General features: G+C 39.1%; 1 protein-coding gene across 1 annotated transcript in view; it reads left to right on the top strand.

Annotated features, from left to right (window-relative positions):
- Positions 1–4,254: 4,254 nt before the first annotated feature.
- TULP4 (tubby like protein 4) overlaps positions 4,255–18,868 on the top strand; it is a gene marked incomplete at its 3' end in the record, with an annotated part of 119,561 nt that continues 104,947 nt past the window's right edge. Inside the window, exon 1 of the mRNA XM_010286779.1 lies at positions 4,255–4,506. Within this exon, the coding sequence (XP_010285081.1) occupies positions 4,255–4,506 (252 nt within the window). The remainder of the gene's footprint in view (positions 4,507–18,868) is intronic.

Here is an 18,868-nt window from a genome sequence, read left to right as displayed (position 1 = left end):
TAGTTATTTTAGATTTTAATCTCTCCCTGTCCAGCATTCCTAATGTAGTTAGGATATTTTTAAGAGGAGAAGCCTTTGGTTTGTCTAATCTTGAAAGTGATGGTAAATGGGACTCAGGTGAGAGAAAGTTACTGGCCAAGGTGCAGAAGAATCCTTTTCTCAAACTTGTTAATTTTATTTGCAGTGAATAAGGACAGAAATTGCATACAGCTTGTGTGCAAAGCCACTGCATCTACAGTTGTCTGTATTTTAAAATCCACTTCTGAAGCCATGGTACTTGCAAAGTTCAAACAATTTTGTTTAATGCTTAACTCACGCTCCTCCAACTGATGTTTCAGAGACTTTCTGTTTTCTCAGTAAACCTTTTTTTTTGTTGTTTCTCTGTAGGATTAGTAAAGGCTTGCATCATAATACACATGCCACTAATATAAAATGTCAACTCTTGAATGCAGTTGTTTGTTAGGAAGACCCCAGTGGGTACAGAAGTAGTAGCACTGATCCTTGACAGGATCAAGTTTGCTTATGAGATAAGCACAGAAATTCTTCTTCAAACCATTGTGTTCTGAAAGTTTTTCTGAATTTTCCTTTGTATGAACTTTCTTTGGACTGTAATTTAGAAGCACCATAAATCAGGAAGTCCAAGTGACTTTTCTCATATCCTCATCATGCTGTGATGAAAAAAATTGGTAGCAGCCATTGTTTATAAATCTTCGGTTAGTTGTAATGCTGAAGAGTTCTGGTAGTTACTCAGCAAACCTCATGGACAGTGTTCCTGCTAAGTGTGCGAGCTGAATAGTGTTGTAAACTACTTTCTGACCTTGCCTTAATATGTATAAATTTGTGTTATCTTTTTCACTTTTTTTAAAACTCCTTATTGGTACATCCGTGCTAGACTGAAAAAAGTAGTTAATTACTTGAAATGTGAGGTTAGTACAGTGCCATGTGTAATACAGACAAGACCATTTTTACAGCTCTGAATGTCATGAATGCAATTCTTAATTTAAATGAGCTCTCTTTAGCAGTTACTGTATAGATGCAATAACTGTGCATATGTGTGCACTTCAGATACAACTTCTGGAATATCCTGGACAGCCTTTTGTTTCATCTCTTCTACTCTTATTTATGCTTTTCTGTATATAACTGGATTTGGGTAATTTTTCCCCCTTTTTCAAATGTAGACTTATGCAGAATTTGAGCAGTCTTTAAAATTCATCTGTATTGATTAAAACATCTAAGCTTTAATTTTGGAGTACCTTCGATCTCTTTAAAGCAGTAATTTAAGCCCTGGGGGAATCTTCTCAGTGTCCTTTGAGACTGATAAGTTTAGCACTCTACTTTCATGGTTTGGAGCATCTTTCATGTGAGGAAAGTCTGAGAGAGCTGGGGCTGTTCAGCCTGGAGAAGAAAAGGCTCAGGGAGATCTTTTCAATGTGTATAAACACTTGACAGGAGGGAATGAAGATGGGGGAGCCAGGCTTTTTACCGTGGTGCCCAGTGACAAGGCCAGAGGTAACAGGCACAAACTGAAACACAGGAGGTTTCCTCTGAACACTAGGAAACACTTCTTTACTGTGAGAATGACCGAGCACTGGCACAGGTTGCCTAGAGAGGTTGTAGAGTTTCCATCCTTGGAGATACTCAAAAGCTGCCTTGATACAGTCCTGGGCAACAGGCTCTAGGTGACCCTGCTTGAGCAGGGTGGTTGGACCGGATAATGTCCAGAGGTCCCTTCCCAACCTCAGCCATTCTGCAATTCTGTCTATGTGCCTTGGGGTCTAACTCTGTTCTGTCACTGAGACCTCCCTTCCCTACCCTCTTTCCAAAGTTGTGGAATCTTTGTTTAAGAGTTTGCCCCATGAGTGTGGCCAAAATAAAGTTCCTTTTTTTTTCTTTTTTTTTTTTTCTTTCCTGCCTCACGAACGTATCCTTTCTGGATACATTTCATTAGTTATACATGTCAATTGTGAAAAGTTTCGGGAACTTCGGAAGTGAAAAAGAAAAAAAATTGTAGTTTGTGTGTGTTTCAAATATGCGTGTATGAATGTTGCATATATCTATGTATAATATACATATTCTATAGGAGTCCAGTATCAAATCCCTTAATCATAATGCTTTGATTACAGTAATAGTAGTCCTTGTACCCTTACCTTGTCTTGTGGCCTATTTTATTCACTTTTTTTTTCTTTTTTGTATGTCTGATGTGCTTTGTCTTGCAGAGTGGAAGAATCCAGGGATTTCAAGCTTTGAATGACGAGCGTCTTACAAGATTACCACAGCTAAACTGAAACGGCAGATGCAGCTCTGAGTCCCAGATTGAAGGAGCTGGTCTGTGCAGTGCATGTACATGAAAATGCACATGTTTGTGTCATCACATAGACTTACTCTTGCATATTCTCGGGAGCTTTGCAATTGATGAAAATTCATTTGAGAACCAGATGGAGCACCTTTACAGCACAGGAATCAGTAATCCATGGAAAGACACCTGCCAGTAATGTTCAACTTTCCACATGGTCTTCACGGGTGAAAAAAGTTTGCAAGAAGAGGAAGAAAAAACAGCCTCTGCACAGAAAAAGCCTAATAAATACCTCCACAATCTAAATCAGTAGCTGTGAGGGAAACAGAAGAATACAGAGGGTAGAGGAAACTGATTTTGTTATTGCAGAGGAATAATGTATGGTCTTTGGCACATTTTGCTTAGGGCTCACTAGGTTGTGAATGGACTAATAAGTCGTGACCATTTGTTGAGTAATGATGACTGGAAGTAAATAAGTTGAGGAACTATGGGACAAGCCTGGGCATTGAACTGAGCAAACCTCGTCGTCCTCCTTGAGTTAACCAGATCATCAAACTTGCATACTCTTTTCTCCCTCTCCTTTTTCCTCTTTTCACTTAGTGTGGTATCAATACTAATTAATTGAGCTCATAAATGTTATTCAAATAAAACAATTGGAATACGTCATATGTTTCCTTCTTGTACAGCTGCAAATGTGTCTGGAACTATGAATCTGTGCTGTAGACAAGCATCAAGAAGGAAAAATCCGATCAAACAAGCAAGGAAAATACCTAGAGAAATAGCGAACCCAGGAAGTCAGATTTTTAATGCTGCTTCTCTTTCTTTTTTAGATGATTATATTTCTTCCTTCCTTGAATTTTAGAAGATTTTGAAAGAGTGCTTACTTGATGTGCTTTAATTCTGGCATTTGTTTTTTACAGTAGGATGAAAAGTCTGTGATTCCTTGTAGCAGAAAAAAGGGAAAAGTAAAGGAAAAACAGCTTGACATTTTAGTCTGTTTTGGAGGAGAGAGAACTTCATGGTTCACCTGAGGCAAACTTACCTGCTTTGAAAGCTAAAAGCTTTAGAGCATTTTTGATTCTGCTATAAATGAAGAGGGGTTTCTTTTTCATTCGTGTGTGGCAGCAAAAAGTGGGAAAGCAGGCAAGATAGCGTGATAAACAGTTCAGGCTGTGTTGGGTCTCTGGTGGAAAAAAAGTGCTGCAATGAAAATTGGATTGGCTTTGGATTGCAAAAACTTTTGAGTCCAACAAGTGGTTCAGTACCAAGAGGGATTTCCCAACTGGCCTGGCACACCAGTGCCTGCACAAGTTCGGGTCTGTTGTTTCGCACGGTTTGTGTGCCTTTTTTTCCCTTTATGCAATCTCTTTCAGCTTTAGCAGCAGAAATACATCAGATGGAAAAGATATGCCAGAGGGCAGCTTGGAAAAGATGAATGTCATATATATACACATATATGTATGTGCGTGTATTTAAATTTCTGCAACTGAACTTTTGAAGAAAATCTGACTGGAGGAATTCTTAAAAGCCTTAAGTTACTTGAAACCTACACGTTTGCAACTCTTTGTCTCTGGAATTGCATTACGCTAAACTGGAATCTCAGGCTGTATAAAGATTATATCAAGTTGAGCAAAAAGATGACTTAACCATTTCTTGAGCGCCTCTTATGAAGTAGCTGTTTCTCCAAAGGATAAGTGCACCCTCACTCTACAGACTCAAAAACAAAAATGAACCTGAATTTTTTTTTTAAGTCTTACTTTTTCTTAGCCAACTGCCATCATCTTTTATAGAGGAATTTTTCACTATGCATTTGGTGGATATTTATAAACACTGACCCTATCCTCCTCCCTTTCAATGATCTATCCCAGGTCAGTCTTATCAATAAAAAAAAAAAAAAGATTTAAATTTTGTGCACTAGACATATTACTTTCTTATGTCAAAAAATAAAATATTTAAAAAGCATGTATGCAGCAGTGGAACATGGGCCTGTTCTTTGCAGCGATTCCAACATCCTCTGCCTCTCCTGGAAAGGGAGAGTCCCCAAAAGTGAGAAGGAGAAACCGGTATGCAGGAGGCGGTACTATGAGGAAGGCTGGTTGGCAACAGGCAATGGCAGAGGAGTTGTAGGCGTCACTTTTACTTCCAGCCATTGCAGGAGGGACCGGAACACCCCTCAGAGAATCAACTTCAATTTGAGGGGCCACAACAGTGAGGTAAGCAAAATGTGTGTTATACTTTAAAGGAACCAATAGCAATCTATTTTTTGGGGTAGTATTTCTGCTTGAAATTTGACAGGGTGGTATGAAGGAGACTCAAGATTAATCCAAATGTGATTGGGATCTATTGGAGTCTTTCTAGTAAATGCAAGCGCATGAGGCTGGTGGTGGGGAGGTTCTCTGGAAATGGGTCTGGTCTTGGTTTGGCCTGTTTTCTCCTTCATTCCCCAGTGCCTCCCAGTTTCCAGGCAAATACAATAAATGTGTGTTAAGGGAGTTAAAAGTTGTGATAGTTGACTGCTTTTACACAGTATTAAAGTCTGGCTTGGAGGACTAATGGAAAGGCAGGGGAGTAGGAGAGGAGCTCAGGTGCAGTCTGCCAGTTTTCTGGAAGCTGCAAACTGGAATGGCCTGTGGCAGGGAATCATTGGGATATCAAGGGGTAGCTGTCATCTCTAGAAAAACTTTTTTGTTAGAAAAAGAGGCAAGTGAGACTTCTCTGAAAAATGTTAAGATGCCCTGTAGTAAAATACTGTAACTTCAGAGTGCGAGGCATTGTCCTGAATACAATGATACAAAAACTTTTCCGTTTGTTTTTTCTGAAATGGATAAATCTGTTGGTAAAAGCTGATATTTCAGCTGTGCTTTACTGTCTTGCTGGCACCTATCTCTTTCTCTGCATAATGCTTCACGGAGAATGCGGGTGATGCCCAGTAGTATATGGAGTGTCTTGGACAGATGCGAGGACTTTGTTCCTGCTTTTTAGTTGGGCTGTGCTTGAATGTGCTCTTTGAAAAGAATCTGTCCAAATCAAAGCTTTGCTCTTAGCTTAGTGGGTAGAATGATGTTGTATGTACTTGCATTAAAATCAAAGATACAATGTGGATTTTCTTGTCTTTTGTGCTGTTTACTTGTTGGACTCTAATATGTGTTGCCCTTTTGTCATAAGCTACACCAAAGATTTAGAGGTGGGTGGTTTTGATTCTTCTGTTAACATTAATAACAATCCTCTTTTTTAAGGAAAAAAGGGAGCAGGGGATAAATATTTAGTCTTAAATAATTGCTTGCACATGCTTTGTCTATATGCAAATGTGTGGGTGTATTATAAGTTTTATAGACTTTTATAGATGACATATTCATGCATACGTTTGTATCAATTTCAGTCAAAAAATTACAGCCACTTTTTCCCAAAGGGAAGAACGATGTTTGAATCCAGCATTTTGTTTTGAGCCATCTCTAGTTGTCAGAATAATTTTCAATTGCTAACTGCATTTTATTTTTGAAATGTGTGATACAAAGATCACTTTTCATTTCTCCATATTTTCTTCTCTAACTTTTCTGTGAACATGGGCACCTGTTTTTCTCCTTTTTGCATAATGTGTGTCTTGGAAACAATGGAGGAAGCGCTGTTTATGGGAATGTGAAGTCTCGTTGCAGAGTGCGGAAATACGAGACTAGGTTTAAGTATGAGCTGATTAAGTGGAAAAGATATTGGTGTGCATGCTGCCCTTTGGTTTGGGCAAGTGTTGCATTGTTTACTCAGTTGGCTATTAGATTCTCTTTCTGGGTCACTGCATCCTTGCTGCGTGGATTGAGCTGTGATGTTTGCGTATCCTTTCACCTAGCAGTGATTGGCACATGAGAGAGACTCAATTTGAATTCTTGGGGGGGGGGGCTGGCGGCAGCAGTGCTTAAAATGTGCTAGGTCAAGCTTGTCATTAATAGAGAACTGTGTTTCTGTAAATAATCTTACTGATAGCACAAAATGTGTGGATGACCAGAATAGAGACTACCAATTCATTTCTCTGCCTGGCACTACAAAACTGGTATGGTGCGGTCAAAAATGTGTTGTACTAAAGGAAGAAGAGAAGTGGCTTTAGTGCAGCTAGCTTTCTGTGATGAGTCTGTGGCTGCTGTCAGGTTTTTCTCCTGGCATATTTTTTTTTAGCATTGGTGTAGATGAAAGTTCATCCTTACAAGGTGATGTTATACAACACTCTTCACCAGGCTTACTGAATGTAATCCTTTTATAGGAGAATCCTACTGATTTTGGTAGGAATGAAATGAATACAGGATTTGTTAGTTGTTAAAGGTACGTAGTTGGATGGACAACAGGATTTTTTTCTTGGAAAACACCTTTCCTTCTAAATCTGTTTGTTGAAAGATTCTATAAGAGAAAGAAAATGCTGAACAGCACCAGTTATCGCTAATATTTGCATAAGAAATATAGCAAGCGGTTTGTTTTCCCATTCTCATGTTAAAAAACAAGCCAGCAACATTGTCTCTTCTGTGTACCACGTTACACAATGAAAAATGCTAATTTTGCAAGCATATCCTGGCATATGTGTCTGATTAAAGCTACATTTTTTGTACAGAATGTGCCCAAAGGGATGTAATTGACTTAAAACTTTGAGAGCCTCTGTGTTTCACTGACCAATTCTATGACTGTATTGTGTTGTCTTGTTCCCAGAAATGGTGATTTATACCTCTATATGTCTTTCTCTGGGGTAAAGCTACTGTGACAAGTCAGGTTTATTGCTTTTCTGACATACATTGCTGTTTTAATATTAGTATGAAGTCAATTATAAAGTGTGAAATGCTGTAATGAACTGAGTGAAAGAGATGAAAATACAGAAGCTAAATGCTTTCCATTTGGGGTATAATTAGCAATATGCTGTGGGCAGAGCAGTACATTGTATTTCAGTTTTAGGGTGAAAATCTGAAAGAGGTAATGCAGCAGTGCTGTGCTTTTGGCAAGAATGTGAGACTATTTTTAAGTGGGTCATAAAGGTGGATGCTAGCGATGTGTTTTTGTAATGTTTTTATGGTTGCTGAAGAGATTCACTGAAACCTTCTTTTGGTACACAGCTCCTTTTTTGACTGTAATAGCATGCCTGTAGCATATCAGGACAAGAATGAAGAATCCCCAGGACTGAATTACTGACACACATATTGCCGTGGTGGACTTGCATGACTCATCGCAATGAACAATAATTGAGAATGAAATGCTTTGTGGCATGAGCCACATGTGTGCTTTTACAGTTGCTTCAAGGTTGGTTTTTAGCATTTGCAATTACGAAGTGGCTGCCATATTATTTTAATTAACAACCTATTTTTTTGGTAGTTTCTAAGGAAAACTACAGGGATTAAGATAAGCATGTTCCATTTATTCTGGCAAGAGACGAAAATACTGTATTTGGTGATAGGTCTGTTTTTTAACTTCGGCATTGCATTTACAGTCCTGAATCTCATTTATGTAAGGCTTAGCATTCTAAAAATGAGAATTTAAATGGGCACATTTCAAAGGCACAAGCATCTTTGATGCAGAAAGAAGGGGAAAGGTATGTTGTGCAGCAGTTGTGCAGCTATGACGTGTTTCACATGTCATAGGAACACCTTGCATCTCTGACCATGGGATGGGAGGTGTTTCTGGTGAGGGTAGGTAGTGAGTGGAGCAGATGTGAATGACTGCATGGTTTGGTTTGGCTTTGGAGCATTTCCCTTGGCCTGGGAGAACAAACTGACGGAGGCTGGTGTTCAGTGGGTTTGTTTTTTAAGTCTGGCAGAAAGGTTAGAAGACAGGGTGGTATGCCATTGTACCACAGTGTGTGAACTAGCAGCCAGGGAGCAGAGATGCAGTGGCCTAAAATCCGTTCCTCTCCCCTGCATGTGTAAATGCAATGCTGTGCAGAAATTAAAGAGTGAAATTTAGACGTCTTTTGATTTTGACCTAACTTGCCTTTCCTTGGCTGCGCTGGGAAACAGTGTTAGAAAAGTAACTGAGCACATTTCTTTTCTGACTCTTATTACTTCTGTGATAAATTAAGGATTAAATGAAAAATATCTGGTCACTTCAGCAAGGTGTTTCAGCCGGTGTGACTAGTAGGCTCTGAAGCATGCCGGGCTGAATATTTTTTTATAATACCATGGAGACACTGGCTTTCAGCTTCTGGTCCATCCTGAGGTTTCTGGGGAGAGATTTTCAAGGGGATCTGTGAAGGATAATGAGAAAAAAAGCCCAAACTTGTCCTTAGCGTGCTTCAATTAGCCTTTCAGGGATCTTCCTTTCCAGTGAAAGATTTACAGGATGTCTGCAAATCGAATTGATTGGATGGTGCTGCTGTAGGCATTTCTTTTAATGGGTTCTGTTGTGTCTAGTGTGTTAAGATGGTAACAGTTTCTATGGCACTTAATGTTTCTTAAATTATTAGTGTTTCAAAAATTTTTTTTGCAGGTGTATATTTTTCTTTTCACTATGCTAACTTTTTAAGACACCTTTGATATATTTAATAAGATTCAGTATGCTAATTGCTGGACTGAAGCATTAAAAAGTAGTGCAAAAGTATGCAAATTCTGATGCAGTGAATTAAGTAACATGCTGAATACATTATTGAGTATGCATAGTATTTTTTTACTGTAAACATAAAGAAAAATTAGCATTTATTTACATTTGACATTGAGTGCCCTAAGTGCATGACTACAGCTGCAAAAACCACCCTGTTTTGTTTAGCACAGTATTTAGATGTAGATAGGGACATAAGCATATCTCAGCTGGACTGTCAAATGAATTATTTTTAGTTTACGGCTTTTCAAAGGAATGCTGTCCTTCAAAAATACTCAACAAATGTTGCTTTTCATACTACGTTAGTTATGGAAGTCTCTGCACAGTTCTTGGGTTTGTTTTATTTGAGTGGAAGGAGGTTACAGATAATTTTTCCTGCTTTAAAAAGAAAGATTTCTTTATTTTGTCTACCTTTTGGGTCCTGTATGTGAAAGTTCTGAGCAATTCTGGCAGAGCAGATTCTTTCCAGAAGTCTATTGCTTGCACAGAAAATCAATTTCAAAAAACAAACAAACTTTTTCAGTAGTGTTTCCTGGTTTGTAGTGTCACGGGGCAGGGGGAGAATTTTTTTTTTAAACTTTGTCTGTTTTAATTCTAACTGTCCTTTGGACCTTAAATGTGATTTTTAGTCAGCATGTGAGTTGACAGCATGACAGTCATCAATCGTTGCCTTCAGACATGGTTGGAACGGTTGTAATTGATGAACACTTAAGAGATCTTGAGGTAGAGCGATACCATAATGATGCCTTCTGGCTATAGAAGCTTCAGTGGTACAAGACATACACTGATGTAGACTGCAGTGGCACTGCAGATCTTCTCTCCTGCTTTTCTGTCGCTGCACACAGAAGACAGGACAAGGCTTGTCAGCAGAAATACTACCTTTTTGTTAAAGCAAGCTAGTATTATGGGAAAAGACAAGATTTTGGGCATACAAGGTCCTGAAGAAGGACTTGCATTTCTGAATGCTTCCCTAGTTTTTACAACCCTGCTAGCTGATACAGTGCTAAATCTGTCTACAAACCATGCCCTTCCTCTGTCCTTAAACTATTACGGCTACAGAAAAGTAGTGCTGCAGAGAGAGGCAGAACTCATGCTTCTGTGGGAAGTGACTTGTAGTAGAGTAAATCCTGTGCCTGGCTGGGCTGGCTGTGTTAAATTTGCACTATGAATAGTATTGCCAGGCACTTCTGACTTTATTTTCAGAAAGGACAAACACATTGGGATTTCCTGCAGGATCCTTATTATACCTTCTTGAACTGCCTGCTCTGCACTTGGTCTGGGTGCTTGAGTGCTTTAATTTCTTAAAACAAGTATTAAAAGAGCCAAAAAACATTTTAAATCTTTGTTAGCCTTTTTTTACCAATCTTTTAAACTATTGGTGAAGCTTAAATATGCCCTGTGTCATGGAAGAAGTATCTTTCATAGCCTTCTCTTAGGAAAATTAGCAAAGAAAATAAATGGAGCTGGAAGTTGGAAAGGATATCCTCTTCCCTTAACTGACAAATATCAGTTCTGCTGCTTCCCATTTCTGTGCTCTGTATCAGTTTGCAAACTCTAAAGTATGGCCCAAAAAGGTACCTGTATACCTTCTATATAGTTTGTTCACTCTGTGTGACCACTTTAAATGTGCCTTTTATCTTTTCTTTGTGATACTGTTTTTTCAGACACACTCAGCTTCTAGTTCCACAAATATTTGTCCCTTTCTGTCTGTCTGTCTTTCCCAGTTGCCTCAGAATCCCATCCCATCTGGAGCGTTCCAGGTTCAGAGGTGGGCGGGGGGTGGCTGCTCAGTGCTCTCTCCCATTCCGAAAGTACAGGGTTATATTTGTTCTTACACAGTCACGTAGCTTTGAAGCAAACCATCCAATATTGCTACAGCTTTAGTTGAGTCATGAGAGTTGGTAATGCTGCACTGATGTGCTTAAAAGTTGCTTTTGTAGGTCATGTGTACGCAGTGTGTTTCCTGCAAAGGATAGGTCATCTGCTCAGGAAAATTTTAAATTACAGGTTTTTTGTTTTGTTTTTGTAAGCATCTAGAGAATCATGCCCCAAGGCTGTGTAAAAAAGGAATATATGACACAAGAACAGTATTGTCAGCTTTTAGACAAAACTAATTTTATTTGTAAATGGGTCATCAGTGGGGTTTTACATTTTACCATGCTATAACACATGGCTACAGTTTTGTTGTTAGATAATTCTACTCAAAGTTTGAAGTGGAATCAAGCTCATCTTTATCAGAAATGAATCCTAAGCTTTTATTCCTGCTAAATTGTTGAAAGGTAACAACATGCATATTTCAACATAGGGGTATGCTCAAGGGGCGTTTCTTGCCTTTTGAATTAGGGCAAAGATACACTGTTGCTCTGGATAGGAGCAATTAATCAGCATGATAATTTGGGTGTTCAAGACAAATAAATTCATTTTCTTTAATGCAAGTTTAATGATGAGGATCTATAGATGTTGGGAATAGGTGAGATTACTCTCAGTAGTCTCTTTGCATTAGGAGCTTCTTTAAAGAGAAATCACTTGTAGAACAAAAATGTTACAGGAAGTAATAAAAATGAAGTTGAATTGGGGAAACTTTTGTGAATTTGCAAAAACAATTGCCGATTTTAAGTTTGGAAAATAGAATTGTGATGTTCCAGTTCTGGAATTATTTGATAAATGAGTATATTGGAAAATAGTATCCTTATACATTACTCACTTTTCTGCATTTTCAGGAAATGAAATGTACATAGATGATTTTACTAATGAAGAAACTACCGCTTTGTTTAGCCTGGTCGGAATGTAATGAAACTGCAAAGTGCAGTGTATTTATTCTGCTATTCAAAAGAGAAATTGTGGCAGGAAGAAGTTCATACCCTTTGCTCTGATTAACAGCAGGGTTCTCAGGTTGGTGGAAGATGTGTGTTGGTGGAGCCTCACTTGGCAATTTTCGTTGTTCTCTGCAGACAACAGGCAACACTGTCTCCTGTAAGATTCTCATAGAGAAGCTGTTGATGTACAGGCTGGATAAGCAGACAGTGAGGTGGATTGAAAAGCGGGTGAGTGGTCAGGCCCAGAGCATGGTGATCAGTGGCACAAAGTCTGGTTGGAGACCAGTGACTAGTGGTGTACCCCAGGGATGAATACTGGGTCCAGTCCTGTTTGATATCTTTATTAATGATCTGGGTGATGCAGCAGAGTTTACCCTCAGCGAGTTTGCAGATGACACCAAACAGAGAAGGGTACTGATACGCCAAAGGATTGTGCTGCCATCCAGAGGGGCGTTGAGAGACTGGGAGAAATGGGCTGACAGGAACCTCATCAAGTTCAACAAGAAGTGCAAAATCCTGCACTTGGGGAGGAAAAACCCCATGCACCCTTATATGCTGGGGCCCCTCACCTGGAAAATATCTTTGCAGAAAAGGACCTGGGGATCCTGGTGGACACGAAGTTGAACATGAGTGAGCAATGTGCCCTTGTGGCAGAGGTGGTAAATGGTGTCTTCAGCTACATTAGGAAGAGTATTGCCTCTTGACTCGAGGGAGGTGATCCTTCCTCTCTGCGCAGCACCGGTGACACCACACCTGGAGGACTGTGTCCAGTTCTGGGGGGTCTCCCCAGTACAAGAGGCCACATGGACATACTGGAGAGAGTTCAAAGAAGGGCCACGGTGGTGATGAATGGACTGGAGCACATCACATATGCAGAATGGCTGAGAGAGCTGGGACTGCTGAGCCTGAGGAGAAGGCTCAGGAGGATCTTATTAATAAATACGTGAAGGGAGGGTGCAAAGAAGATGGAGCCAGGCTCTTTTCAGCAGCACCCAGTGACAGAGGCAGTGAGCACAAACTAAACTGCAGGAAGCTCCCTGTGAACATCAGGAGACACTTCTTCACTGTGAGGGCAACTGTCTCAGGTTGCCTAAAGAGGTTGTGGAGACTCTGTTCTTAGAAATATTAAAAAGCCATCTGAACATGGTCCTGGGTAACCAACTCTATGGCCCTGCTTCAGCAGGCAGCTTGAACCTTCCAGAGGTTCCTTCCAACCTTAACTGTTCTGTGATTCTGTGAAATCTATTTGTAAATCTATGTGAAATTCTTTGCACCGAAACTGGTGGAGCAACATCAAAAAACGCAACTCTTGAAGGCAGACAGAACGTGCTAAATACACAAAAGTGTGGAGAGAAGCCATTCAAGTTTGGCTAAAATGAGGCAACAAATTGATGTGCTAGAGGAGGCAGAAAGCATTTTTCTGAGGATAAATCCAGATGATATTCCAAGTACTTAAGCAGTTGGAGAGCATAGTCAAAAGTCCTCATGAGGAATTATAGGCAGAGATAATTAAAATGCAGAAGAAAGTCAAAGCTGTTAGATGTGAGGGTAAGTTCACAAGAGAAGCAGGATTTGGGAAGGAAGATTGTTACCAAGCTGAAGAAGAGAAGAAACTGTTCATATGGCACAAGCCATGCCCCTTGGAAAGAAGTTTTAGAAGAAACTGCAGAGCTAAGTCTGTTGTAAGCTATAGAAATCTGCAGCCCTGCTTAAAACAAAGTAATAAAAAAATGCTAAACATAGACAGTGAAAGATGTGACCTCTAGAGGAAATTTTATCACAAGATAGCAGTGCCCTAATTACAAAGTTGGCTCACCTGTGTGTAAAATGAGAAAATGGCAAGTAACTGTTTTGTCAAGGAGAGACAAGGCAGAACTGTGAAGAAACCTTCAGTGGCAGATCATCACGACCTAGGATAGGTGTGTACCTGTACCTGCGTATGTGCAGGAGAGGCAGGTGTAGCTGGAGTAGAGCCAGTCTTTGAAATGCTGTCCAAGCTGAGAACGACACTGGCTTTTGTGAAGTGAGCAAATGTGTGTGGGATCTGGCATTCACTGAAAGTCAGCAGAAGGCAGCAGACACTTCCACAGATGTAGTTTGCAGAGAGAATAATGGCCATCAGCAGAAGACACAACTTGAAAGCTGATTATCAGCAGTATGGTGACCTTCTGAATTTAATGTCTTGAGTAGAGTCCTGGAGAGAGGGCCAGAGTGTTTCAGCCTGTTGAAGAAGAAATCCATCATCAATAACATGGAAAAAAGAAAGACAGAGGGTTCTTCCACCCAGGGAAGAGACAGCTCTCAAGCCTTTAACCTGAAAAGAGCTAGAGGAAGTTTCACAGAAAATCTGATTCCACCAAAAGGAATAAATCTTCAGATAGAGACTCGAGAGAATTACATCCGTGGAAAAAAAAGAAAGATAGGAAGAAGACTCAAATAAGCTTGATTATTCAATTACAAAACACTAAAAATAGATGTTTATAATTTCTAGCTACCCTAACAATGACCTTTCTTGAGGAATGACCTTATCTTTAAAGGGTGCACACATGAAAATATCCCAAAAGGCTGTTTTGAGGATACAAGACAGCTTTCTGATGCTCTGGTATTGGTAAAAGGAGTGTTGGCTGCATACTACAGAGCTTAGTTTACAAGGGATACACACAGGCATTTACGTTAGGATTATGTAAGGAAAAGGGATCCTATTCCTTTTTCTTTCTCCTCCCTTAATTCTGATTTGGTCCTGTGAAGTATTTCTTGCACCTGGTAAATACCTTGCTCCTCAGTTCGGAAGTATTCTGGGAGCATATGATGAAGCTGTGTTTTCTGCTGCTGCACAGAAGTGATAACATTAAATGCCTGGTTAATTAATAAACAATGTGACTGTGGAAGGAGTTATATTTATTGTAGGGAATGCTCAAAATTTCGTTCCTTGAAATAAGGTGTCTTAAAAGTACACAGAGGACTAAGTGGCCAAGAAAGGCTGTAGTTTGAGAGTACCTGTCACTTCTTGTTCTGATGGTATCTTGAGTTAGGTATATGCTTCATGACCTAAATGGGACCAATACTGAATAAAGTGTATGAAATGGAAGAACATTTGATGTTACACTTACAGGCATAGATTGCTTTACTGTACAAAGTGAGCTGTTAGCATAAGTTATGTTTATTGGTGAATAAGATAAATCCTTTCTCACATATGTGATCTTAGCAATTCTACTTTTGCCCACGAGACACCCCATTGCTCACAGATGTTAGAGTAGGAATTACTGTTTTCCCATGGAATGCCATCAATCATCTACATGTTTCATTTAAATTTCATTGCATTTCCAACATTCGTATTGTTTCCAGAATAATACCCTCAATGATTTCTTCAGATTTAGTAGTCCTTTTGCTAATTAGGGAACCCAGACCCTTGCACTCCACTCGGGAGAGAAGTCTGTGTCATAATCTCTCTTGAATATTAGCAATACTTACGCAAGTTTTAAAAATGTAAACCAACACTTGTTTGTGAAATATGTATTGGAATATATGTATGTCGTTCTTGTTTGAAAGAAATCAGAAGTGTTTTGAAGCAGTGTTTCAAATGAATAATTGTTAAGGATGAAATTTTCCCTGCTTTAAGTACTTTGCCCAGAAGAAACAAATCCGTCAGGGAGGTTAATAGATTAGATATTGTCATTTTAATACATACTACTTGTGCAACCAATTATACCTTGTTATGTCTTACGGCTGCCATAAAGTCATTCTGTTGATTAAACAGAGTCAAATTAGGCTTTGACACAATGTTGTTATGTGTTATTAAGGGCTCTACCTGGAGCTGGAGTTTTGTTGGGTTAATTGTAGTCATGGTTCTAGTCTCTGTGGTCACTGAGTGTGTGTTAAAATTGTCCTCCCTCAGCCAGCCTCCTGCTCAGTTCCCTCCAAGTGAAGAAGCGAGAGGTGGTTGTGATTACACTGTCCAGGGAGATGACTGTGTTTAATGGCTGGCAGTGGGTATCAGTAATTACAGGTGTAATTACCCCTCCATCATGAAGGTCCTGAGCTGCTGCTAAAAAGTGAAATGAGCCACCTTATGCCTCAGATGGGAGAGGGAGATGCCTTCTTTAAAAATAGATGAACCTAAGCTACCATTTGAGGCAAATACATGTAATTTTGTTTCTGTACATATATAATATTTTCATACATGCTCCTTTTTTTAATTGCTCTTTCTGCAGCTTTGATGCGTAATTGTGACAATAATGAAAACTTGTTTGTAAAACTTGAAGGACTTCGCTCGTTCATATGACTAGAAAACATCATCTAAAGAAGTTGTATTTTAAATATATATATAAAAATGAAAGGATTTGTAATTATGTATTGTCAGATAAAATAAAAGTCATTTAAGTAAAGCTGTTTAAAAAGTAACAGCCATAGAACCATAGAAAAGTTCTGTTCCACATAAGTGAGCTAATGAGGAACTGAACCATTTGATCTGGGGACCTCATACAGTCTCCTAATATTTTACACTTTACTTTCAGCTAGCTTCATAAAATATAAAACTAATGTTTTATATTGAGCTAAAAATTCATATGGAGCTCGATAAATGTGCAAATAGATGAGGCATACCATATCATATGATACTATTTTAAATGAGAGCATAGCATTTTTATAGTGACCTTATATTCTTATTTTCTAACTAACAATTCTTCACATCTGTTGTGAATAGGCGTGAATCACAGACTAACTGAAGGAGTAGGCTTTCTGTCCTTGTATTTTGCCTATTCAGCTGTTTTGTTTTGAAGGAAATAAAGTCTGCTTTTACTACGGGTATTCATGTGCTTTCAGCGTTTCCTTCCTAACAGTTCCCCGTTTTTAGTGCCGTGAAGACTCGATGATAAGAACAGCTGAAACTAAACTAGAAACACCTTTTTGATATATGTACCCAAGATGAAAATTTTTGCTGTACACTAGGCATTTTATTACTTCACTTGAGATAGTTTCTGAGCGTGAGACTTTTGTACTGAAATACACAGAGGTTTAGTCACAAGTGTATCTCCTGTCTGAAAATAATAGAACATAGACTTAAAAGATTTTAAAAGTGATGTTTTGGGGCAGCTGTTACTTTTAAGTTTCATGTGGCCTTTACGTTAGTAATCTTCAGGACAGGAATTTGAAAGCTTGTTAATACTGAAGGCACTCTTGTTTCTTAGGTTGTTTTTTCTAATACTACTAGTAGTATTAGCAATACCTTGCTATTAAAATTTTGTTTTTAAATTACTGGTGCAAACAATAGTAGCACCTGAATTGTTAGATTATTTCTACTCACTCTCTACAAATGGTAAGCTTTCCCATGTTAGTGCTACTGTACTGTTGAAAAATAGATAGTTTTATGTGATGAGCATCTGTTACTATTTATTCAAGCAGGGTTTTTTACTAATTTGATGTAAGGTTCTAATGTGTAATTAATTAGACGTTAAGTCGTAGCAGCATCCGTGAGAGCAGGGAAAGAGCTGAGAATTTAGGTAGAAGTGGGAATGAGCAGGCGCTGGGGAACAGGGCAGCCTGAAGGGTAGAGTGGGCATTTGGGCCTGTGTGGATGTGAGATGCAGGAGTACCTGGAGGGGATCGGAGGCAGAGAGAGGGCAGGCCTGCCTGCTGTTTTTCTAACCAGGCTTTCTGCCAGGCCCGGGGGTTGGACCTGGGGTCCTGAAGTCCTGAAGTCCTCTTGATTCATAAACAGCTATCAGATGTGGTCAAAATATCTTCATCCTCTGTACTGAGTGATGCAAACCAGAGATGACAACTTTAATAGCTCTTAGTTAAATGTAGATAGTAGATATCAGCCCTGCTTATCATTTTGTGGATTGATGGTGGATGTCGGGAGCAACAGGTAGGTTTTTCCTATTTTTTCTGTAAAGCTTGAGTGATTTGTCAGGCAGCCATTGGGTATCAGGGAGAAAGATTAAGCTATCAGAAGTTATGAAATATCAGCATTACCTGCAGTTCATGTACTGTAATGTGTTGGTGCATACATCTTCTGATCAGTTTTCAATTACCTAAATACATACCTTTTTTTTGACTCCTTGGAATTCTCTTCCATTCAGTGCCTGTACGGTGCCTGTGGATGAGGGAGAGTTACCTGAACAAGCTCTAGATTACTTGTTTTGGAAATCAGTAAGCATGCAGTGAAGGGCATGAAGAAAAGTCAAGTTCTGTGGTTGGGCAGCTGAATGTTGTGTGGAGGGTTGTTTTTCTAAACTGAGCTTTTCACCACATCCAGGATGTATTTCTCATTTTCTGCCTAATGGTAGTAATCATTTTACTATCTTTGGAACTGTGATGATAAATTATTTTCTTTAAATGCTCAGATACTGTAATTCTACACAAGTAGCCACCATTTCTTGGTCTTAAAGCATTTTCTTTTGTTGGTCTAATATTGATATTCTTCTGGGGGTTTGATTTCACGAGCCAGTTTTAAAATAAATTTTCACGACTTGGAGTTTATGAGTAATATTTGGCCCTACAGCACATGGGTACCAATGTAGTGTTTTTATGGTATCTATCTAGCTAATCTTGAGGGATTCCTTGATGGACAGCATAGCTAACTTCAAAATTTGAGACTTTAGGTGTATAGCAGTCAGAGTAAGGGGATTTTTAGTTGTGTTTTACATCCAGCTCATTGTGATTCGGTTGGTTCATCAGCTTAGAAATCACCTGTTCAGAGCTTCAGAACAATTGTAATGATGTGGATTTGGCCCAGAGGATGTATAACACGATTCCTGTTAATGGGAGGTTTTAGTAACTGAGTTCAGTGTTGTTGATGATAACATTAGAGATGTTAGCTCTAACTTGTCCTGTTGAGCTTGACTTTTAAAGTGTTCTAAAAAAAAAAATCTGTGATGTACTTACATGCTGCAGTGATTATTAAGACAGAATCGCAGGCATTTAATTGAATCTGAAACATGGTAGTGTGACTCCCTTGGAGGCGTAAAAGCTAGAAGAAAGTCAGCTAGTATGTGAAGTTTCTTATTGTCAATTAACTCCAGAACTGCTTGAGAAATGCAGACAGTTTATCAGGAACCTCACTGTATCCTTACCAGTACTGCAAATACCACCTCAGTCTGAAAAATCTTTAGCTTTTAAACCCTCACCAGTAATCAATGCTTTGTAGGTTATAGGTTAACTCTCCTATATCATCTGTCCAGCATGGTATTTCCAGGAGGTT

The sequence above is a fragment of the Phaethon lepturus genome, unplaced genomic scaffold, assembly GCF_000687285.1.
Source record: "Phaethon lepturus isolate BGI_N335 unplaced genomic scaffold, ASM68728v1 scaffold9865, whole genome shotgun sequence".
Lineage (NCBI taxonomy): Eukaryota > Metazoa > Chordata > Aves > Phaethontiformes > Phaethontidae > Phaethon > Phaethon lepturus.
Note: the sequence above shows the minus strand (reverse complement) of the source record. Positions and strands in the feature narration are given on the sequence as shown.